The sequence below is a fragment of the Helianthus annuus genome, chromosome 15 (genome assembly GCF_002127325.2).
Source record: "Helianthus annuus cultivar XRQ/B chromosome 15, HanXRQr2.0-SUNRISE, whole genome shotgun sequence".
Taxonomy (NCBI): Eukaryota; Viridiplantae; Streptophyta; class Magnoliopsida; order Asterales; family Asteraceae; genus Helianthus; species Helianthus annuus.
The window spans coordinates 170,914,285-170,923,263 of NC_035447.2; the positions used below are offsets into that span (position 1 = coordinate 170,914,285).

The following is an 8,979-nucleotide window of genomic DNA, read 5'->3' on the forward strand; positions in this document are numbered from 1 at the left end:
GAAAATAGCAGGTATGCTCCCTATGGTTTGTCATTTTGTTACTCGGATAGTCCCCAGAGTAAATGTTGGGGGACTATCCGAGTAACAAAATGACAAACCATAGGGAGCATACATGCTATTTTCAAAAGGTGGGGACTAAACGTGAAAAAATGTGAAACCACAGGGACCATCCGAGCAATTAACTCCAAATAAAATGAAAGTAAAAAATAATCTTACAATAAAGTTACATGTTGTAGATAACAGCGATGTCCAGAAAGAGCTTTGAATCACACCATCAATGAAATGTGTTATTTTGAATGTAGAAAACTCGGCAGGATTGAAGAGCACCAAACAACCTTTTTTTCAGATGTAAATGTTTTACAACATTTGACCAACCATGGAAAAAGAAATGTTTTCCTTTGGCTTCGCTTAAACATTAAATGTTCGACCATCTTGACTTTGTATCACAACATTTGTAGGTGCTTTATTGTTATCCCACAATTTGGATGCATCGTCTGAAGGAATGGCCTGATAAAGCAACGAATCAAAAATAAGTTATAATTATATTTCTAATTTATAAACCATAACATAACTTTAAATTGTATTTCATGATAACAACAAAAACAAAGTACAATTAATGTCTGAATTTAGAAAATACCAGTAAAAGTTCGTCCGCTACATTCATGTGTCTACAAAAGAGTGGTTCTCTAATACTGATTGAAAAAAGAAGATATTAATAAAATATAACTTGTTAATGGTATTATTCGCAACAAATGATAACATTAAAAAGAAAAAAACACCTTGAAGAACTTTCAGCCATATTAAAAACCTACAAACACATGTAACATAAACAAAACAATTAAGATTATCTATTATGAATTTTCAAATTAATTAAATTAATTATCAATTTTAGTTATAATATATGCTGATTATTTTTTTTAAAACATATATGAAATTAAAACAACTAAAAACACATAACGAATCCTTATCAACCATGTGGTAATATAAGCTTATTAGTATAAAGACATGTTACATAATCCATGCTGATTAGTTACATAAACAAAAATGTGATGGAGATGTTATAATAACAGTTTGTAATACATTAATAGGTTTCATAAACATACAGAATGTAAGAAACGTACCTTGTAGATTTGCTTCATGATCAAGAACAGGTAACTTGATTTTGATTCGAAAAACTTAGATATATAAAAAAACTGTTTGGTTCAGAAAACCAAATTGCAGAATATATATATAAATAGGTGACATATACTAAGATAGAAAAAAAGCAATGTTATTACAAATCTTGTAAAAATTTATATAATAACTAACGATACATATTTCCAAATATGTATTGATAGAAATCAATTTTAATTGTTTCCTTATAATTTGTTACAATTATGTGGAACATTCCAAAAATATCATATCAATACGAAAATAAAACCATTCTTGAAGAATGATGATAAAAGTCAAATGTTAATTAATTTTAAAAATTAGAGAAAACTTTCAAAATCGACAATATATTTACTTTTTGTTTATTAATTTATTTATTATTTAGGTTATATGGTAACAAAAACTGCATTTCACACTAACCACATCATAAGCATATCAACAACATATACATATTAGAAAATACTTGTCTAACAAATCATCAGTACTATCCCAAAGTTTCAAAACAAACCAACCATAAAACCACATTTAATATTCATGCTTAACCATCTAAAATAAACATAATAACCAACATTCACGAACCGCCTCTTTTCTTTGTGATCTTGGGTACGACTTTGGTCAACATCAAACGCCGAGAAGACTTGACGTACGTAAAGAAAAGAGTGGAGCCGATCTCAATAAGCCATTTACCAGAAACTGCGTGTATGGCTAATGAGATAAATCTATATGATAACAAAAACTGTATTTGACATCGAAACAATTAACAACCAAGTTTTGACAGTAAATAATGTCAAAATTGTGTTATCCATTAACAGGAACACTAAGACTAAAGTATCAACTTTCATACAATAGAGTGTTGTTTACTTACTATTTGTTCAAAAGGTAAATCAAACACACTAACCACATCATCAGCATATAACCAACATATACATACTACCAAAAGAGTTTACTAACCAACCATCCGTACTATCCCCAAGTAACAAAACAAACCAACCAAAAACCATATTTAATATTCATGCTTAACCATCTAACATAAACATAATAACCAACATTCAGGCACGACGTCTTTTCTTTGTGATCTTGTGTACGACTTTCGTCAACATCAAACGCTGAGAAGATTTGACGTACGAAAAGAAAAGAGTGGCGCCGAACATGATGTGATTCAATTTCAAGAAAGCTGGCCACTTTTTAAAGCCATACCTGAACCCCTTTCCAGACTTCTCGGCTCTAGTGCACAACTTAGTGAGTTTAAATTTTTCGTTCTGAACTGTAACATTGTGCAAGTTGTCAATAGAAAGACACAGATGGCTTGAAACATCAGTCGGTAAACGCTGAGAAAAAAAACAAAAGGATTAATTATCTGATTCATTAATAAGTTATGTATCTTGTATTATAAAATTTTAAGGAAAAAAATCATATTATAAAGTTTACCAGTCTGCTTCCTGCTTTCTTTGTGAACTCAATTACAGCAGTTTTCTTGAACTTTTTCGATGTAGAGCATTTACGGTCAACATCATGAGCTTTGGAAGTCAAGGAACTGAATGCCTTACGCTTTGGTTTAGCCTAAAACAATAAGTGTAAAAATTATATAGAAATGTAAACTTTTGTTATATAAAATATATTAATAAGAGAAAAGTGTACAACAATACGATACATGGTTATTTAAATAATCAGAGATAATTTAATGGTAGAATACTTACATGTTTGTTTTCAGCAAAGCTGATTTCCTGAAGGACCATACAATAATCAACTTTCAAAAACTTAGAACGTGTACCATAAGGCATATGAGACGTGGATGTCAAGGATCTGGATACCTTACCCTTTGGTTTAGCCTAAATAATTGAAAGTAAGCAATAAGTGTAAAATTTTTACAGAAATGTAAAGTGTTGATGTATAAAGTTTAAGTCAACATTATATGTAATCGTATAAATGACACGATAAAGTTTTATAAAAAATTAAATATTGAAAACAAACATTAAATAAGTATTAAATTAACATATTAAAATGAAAATATATTTATTCATTAAAAGGATTATATATTTGTAAAGTCAGTTAGTATAGAGGAAATAAATTTTTTGATATCAAAAAAATATGGAAAACAAAGACACCTAATAGAATAAAAAGTATATTATATGTATTGAAAATAATAAGTTAGTATATAACAAACAACCATTGGAGATACAGTCTCGTGACCAAATACAATCTTTGCCTTCCCTTTTGGGTCATTCTACATAAAAGTGAATAATAAGCATATAAATATACAACCAACTAATTAAAAGCGTTATATAATATATAAGGAACGTTGTGAACACTTACATGAGACCGATAGGCATCACAGGAAGATGAAAGCCGCATAAGGTCACCAACTACATCACCAACAACATCTTCATCAACATCACTTTCATATGTAATCACCTTATCTTTGTGTTCCCACTAAAAACATAATATTAAAAAATTTAGACATTCTTAACTTGAACATTAATCAATAAGTTCGTATTAGATAAATATTTAACTATAAGCATAATAACACTAACCGCAAGGAGTAGATCAAATCCGTCATCACCGTAAATAGGATCATCCAACACAACAACGTCCACCTTCTTGAAATACATTTTAATACCAGTTTCATGATCAAAAACCGACAACTCAAAAGTCTCATATCCAGCCATTGAAAAAATAAAATTACACCGGGTATCTAATGAAAGATCACTAATAAGCTTAGACCATCCATCAGTGAAAGCACAATTGTTGGACAACACATCCATCCTCACATTCCAAAACCTATCACCCACATAAAGACTTGCTAATCCACCTTTATAACAGCTGCCGTAAAACTGTCCCCAGAATTTGTCCGCCATGACCTGTAAAGTTCTTACATAATTAACTTAAAGAAAATATGGAGAAAAAATATTGGCAAAAAAGGATTATTTGATATATAGTACTTACAATGAAATCATCATCAGCACTAATGGAAGTGATAAAAGAGTTATCCAAAACACATGACTTAAAGACATCAAGATACCATGTAAATGGTCCAAGACAGTTGAACAACAAATAATCATTTTTTTGTAAACCACTGTCCCTAACGACTTTAACAAAGCCATCACCTAAAACAGGACCCAACACATCTTTTTCAATTTTGACAACCCATAAGTTGTCAACAGCAAATATTTTAACACAATCACCATACGGCAATTGTTCTCCCCACAATAATGTTGCAAAATCATAGGGTATTACCTATAATTTCAAAAAAAAAAAAAAAGAAACATAAGTATCAACATATTTATTAGTAAACATAAAAAAAACATACCACTTTTGTAGGATCATGAACATCGAATGACTTCAAGAAACAACAACTGTTGCTATTGGGATCCATGTCTGCAAAAGTAATATAAACCATTATTTACAACTAAAAATAAAATAATAATACCACAATCAATTAATTTTAAGAAAGAACAACTCTTGCCATTACAATTGTTAAAAAAGATTGAACAAACCTGTTTTAGTAGACAAACAATCCAACTCCAATTATGACAAAAGATTGAGGGATCAACATGACAAAAAAACCATAAATCATTAAGAACATATATTATTAATTTTTGAGAAAAAAATTACATAACAGAAATAATAAAATCAAATATTAGAAACTTAAAAAAGATAAAAACACTATAACATTCAAGTAAAATCTCGTGTTTGTGCATTGATCGGAGTTTTTAGTCGATCGAAGATTTAGGGATTCACATGAAAATCAAAATAAACCAAAAGCAGATAATGCAAATGAGGATAAAGAAACCTCCGATCTTGTTATTGTTTGAAAAAAAAATCTATATAGCATTTGAAGAAATATGTATAAAATAAAGTAACTAAATAATCGAATATAAAAAAAACATATTAAGCTTCGATTAGGGTTATGTACCTTTGATTTTGAAGAAATCTTGTAGAACCAGTGATCAAAGAAGAAGACGATGATCACGAGATGTTGATAAACTTCGTAGAGAACTTTGGATTTTGGTAGGTTAGATATTTTCAAAAATTGAGAGGGTGTGCAAGATATAGGATCCAATAAAAGAGTCCATTTGTTTTTTACCCAAATTTCCGACCCGATAAAATGGTGGATCCCGAATCCAATGCAATTGTTCGAAATGGAACATTGAGACTCATAGTTTAACAATTGTTTAAAAGAATAAAAAATAACATAGGTATACTTAAATATTTGGATTTAAAAGTTGCATACAATTATAATAAAATAACATATAAAATATAATCAAGTATTTATACAAAAAATAAACTTCAAAACTTTAAATTTGAAAATAAATTTTAAATTTTCAATTACAATTTCCCAAATATTTCTTTGTAAACAACGTTTGCAGTTTTATTTGTTGGCCTCCCATCTTTGTCAAATATTAAAAGCTTCACACCATCTTTGGTCTTTACTCTCGACAACGCAACGTAAAGCTGACCATGTGAGAAAACGGGGTCTTTCAAGTATAGACCAACTCTGGACAGAGATTGAGCTTGAATTTTGTTAATAGTCATCGCAAAACATATAGTTATTGGAAACTGCCGTCGTTGAAACTTGAAGGGTATTTTCTTGTCTGATGGTATCATGCTAATTCTTGGGATGTAAGTTCTTGAACCAACATTACCTCCCGATAATATCTCAGCCTCGATAACACGTTTACCAAGACGTGTGATTTGAAGACGTGTACCGTTACACAGACCGTTTTGTTGATAAATATTCCTCAAAAGCATGACCGGAACACCCAATTTTAATACCAATCTATGATTTGGTAATCCTGAAACCTTCACACTGTTTAACACATCAGGATTATATAAATCTTGATGTAACGGATCGTTAATTTCCTCAGTAGGGCATATACTATCAGAGCTAAGATACTCTACTTCTTCACCAGGAAACAATGCCAGCAACCGATCATTTAGCTCATGAACAACTTCGTTCTTAGGAGAGAGTATAGCTCTCTCAGAAAAGTAGTCACGATCTGTAAAACGCTCAAGAACGAAGGATATACAAAGTCAATCAAACCTTGAATTGGATCGTTTTCATCAGTTATTAAAAGATCGTCAGGTATTTCAATACTTGAATTACAATCATTAGAATCACCAACATTGCCTTCGCCGATCTCGAGAAGCCATTTACCAAATTCTTTTATCTCCTCGATGTTTGATTTGCATTTATTATATAAGTTCTAACTCATATTTACTAAAAATTTAATGTAACCTTAAATCTTGAAGTAAACAGTAAAGATGAATTCCATAAAAAAATCATTAAAGAAAAAGAAAAGTTGGAAATTAATATTAAAATATTGAAAGTATAAATTTAAGAATATCTCTTTGCAGACTACATTGGTAATTTTATTAGTAATGTTCCCATCACTGTCTAAATATTAACATCTTTAAGCCTTCCATACTTTTGAATCTTGAAAGCGTCAAATAAAATATTAACATCAACTAAAAAGGGTCGACTTTACAAAATTAACTATTATTTGCAATTATTAAAAATTTGATATCTATATTATAAAAGAATGAAAATAACCGTAATTTTAAATTTTTTAAGATTCTATATATAAAGATTATAATCAAATAAAACATACAACATTCATCAAAATTATTAGTCTACCAAATTTGGTTTCCATATTAGCTAAAATTGATTGTAAATTAGTAAATAAATCAATTTAAGTATCATACTTTTATATTATATAACAACGTAAGTTCAAATACTATTTAACACCTTTTTTTTTAAAAAAACGATATAAATATTCCCAAAATCTATATATGTATTGTTTCCTTATTGGTTTGAGATAGATGAAATTTTTCTAAAATATATTAACTTATTAAAAATATACATTTAAAAAACCAAATTTTAAAAATAAGATAACATAAATCAATTAACATTATTTCAGTATTGGTTTGGAATAGATGGATAAATAGTATATAATATGTTAACTGCTAGTTTATGAAGTTGACATACCAATAAAAATTTATTTTTAAACAATAATAAACCAACAGTGAAGATTCTCTTTTTAACATTAACAAAGCATAGAACAGAATTATTGTATCGTACAAATATATTTAGAGGTTCGGATGGTTGAGTGTAGGAATCGATATCATAACCAAAACAACTTTTGATGTGGAAATAAATAAGACAAATATGAAAAGGAAGGTAATACCAAAATTCTGTTATCCATTCAAACCGAAACTAATAGCTATTTATCAGATTTCACACAAAAGAGCTTTGTTTACGTACTAACAGTTCTACCGATAACATATCCGACTATCCACCGTCAACCATCCTTCACTAATACCCACCAATGATCAAAAAACGAAACCAAACTACCACATTAACTGTTCAGCCTAAACCAACAAACAAAAACCACGATTTCCTTTGTCGTCACGCGCGACCTCTTTTCTTTGTAGTCTTGTGTACAACTTTGGTCAACATCAAAAGCCGCAAAGACTTGACGTACTTAAAGAAAAGTGTGGCGCCGAACCGGATGTGATTTGATTTCAAGAAAGCTGACCACTTGGTAAAACCATACTTGTAACCATCATCAGACTTCTCGGCTCTTGTGTTCATATTAGTTAGCTCACTCCTTAGGTTCTGGATCGTAACGTCACGCAAGTTGTCAACAGAAAGAGACAGATCACTCGAAACATCAACCGGTAAACGTTGAGAAATGAACAGAACGGATTAGTTATTAAATTCATTTATCAAAAAATTCGTAGACATTTAATAAATAATAATGATTATAATCATATCATAACGTATACCAGTTTGATTTCAGCCACTTTAGTGAACTCTAAAATTGAATTGTTTTTCAACCTTTTGACTGTACGTTTACGGCGAACATCAGCCGTCGCCGTGGTGGATCTGCAAGCCTCACGCTTTGATTTAACCTAATATTTAAAAGATATAAAATAAGTATCATAATTAAAAAGAACTATAATGATTTCATGAATGAATTTTATTAGTAAACATTATACAATGTGTACTTACAGTAATGTTTTCAGAAGGCTTCATTATATCAATGACAACACACTCATTCTTCCTCGAAACGTTTAAACGCGTACGATAGGTGATATGAGAATTCTTGGACAACTCGTGTAAACGAAATTTATTCTTTGGTATCAAGAAATTATCGAGATCCATATCAAACTTGCTTTTGACCTAAAACAAAAGAAAAAAAATATGATAAAGTAAAACACATAATATGATAAAAAAATACAATGTACATATTGAAAAAAAAAATAAATTATGTTATTAGTTCATATAAACCTTTGGAGAAACAATTTCATCACCACAGACAACCTTTGACTTCCCTTTCGTGTCCAACTACACAACAGTGAATAAGAAACATATAAATATAACATGAAATAATTAATAGCATCTATATAATATATAAACAAACTTATAAAAAAACATTACATGACATTGAGAGGTAGTAGACGGAGTCTCTTTCAAAGCATCATTCTTTGTATTCCAACAATCATTGAACTACATAAAAGAAAATAGTAGCACAATTTAATAGTGTACTTATCTAATAGATATAATAAGATCTGTTAATAATTTGAACGCATACACTTACCAGCTTCTTAGCATCTTCCATCTCAATTAGAGCAGCTATATATCGATCAAACTTGTAGTCGTCAGTATCCTAAAAAATGACATCATAAATATAAAAATAAAAATATAAAACTATAAGAATAAAACAATGTACTGGTTGTTAAAGTTTGTTAACATATATTAAAACATAGTTACATACATTAAATATAGACTCAAAATTTGGAAGTTGAAACTCACCAACACTATCCCCA

At 29.6% G+C, this 8,979-nt stretch overlaps 2 protein-coding genes across 2 annotated transcripts; both read right to left on the reverse strand.

The window, feature by feature from the left end:
- Positions 1–1,958: 1,958 nt before the first annotated feature.
- LOC110910713 lies at positions 1,959–3,668 on the reverse strand. Its single transcript, XM_035984518.1, has 6 exons — positions 3,660–3,668; positions 3,463–3,579; positions 3,317–3,373; positions 2,847–2,978; positions 2,578–2,709; positions 1,959–2,477 (listed from the first exon to the last, which is right to left on the reverse strand). Exons 1-6 carry the CDS (start codon positions 3,666–3,668, stop codon positions 2,199–2,201), a joined length of 726 nt encoding a protein of 241 aa, XP_035840411.1. The 3' UTR covers positions 1,959–2,198.
- A 1,807-nt stretch (positions 3,669–5,475) lies between these two features.
- On the reverse strand, positions 5,476–8,929 carry LOC110914416. The gene is made up of 8 exons (XM_035984519.1): positions 8,924–8,929; positions 8,751–8,819; positions 8,591–8,659; positions 8,441–8,497; positions 8,162–8,332; positions 7,936–8,061; positions 6,191–6,353; positions 5,476–6,146 (listed from the first exon to the last, which is right to left on the reverse strand). The coding sequence occupies exons 1-8, from the start codon at positions 8,927–8,929 to the stop codon at positions 5,476–5,478; spliced, it is 1,332 nt and encodes a 443-aa protein (XP_035840412.1).
- Between the last annotated feature and the right edge of the window lie 50 nt (positions 8,930–8,979).

Excerpts from the sequence above, each read along its gene's own strand:
- LOC110910713 (XM_035984518.1), bottom strand. Across the intron at positions 2,979-3,316 it reads ACGAGACTGTATCTCCAATG|GCTAAACCAAAGGGTAAGGT; the intron begins GTTGTTTGTTAT and ends TCAATTATTTAG. Across the intron at positions 2,478-2,577 it reads AGAAAGCAGGAAGCAGACTG|CGTTTACCGACTGATGTTTC; the intron begins GTAAACTTTATA and ends TTTTTTTCTCAG.
- LOC110914416 (XM_035984519.1), bottom strand. Across the intron at positions 8,333-8,440 it reads ATGAAATTGTTTCTCCAAAG|GTCAAAAGCAAGTTTGATAT; the intron begins GTTTATATGAAC and ends CTTTTGTTTTAG. Across the intron at positions 6,147-6,190 it reads TGAAAACGATCCAATTCAAG|ATCGTGACTACTTTTCTGAG; the intron begins GTTTGATTGACT and ends AGCGTTTTACAG.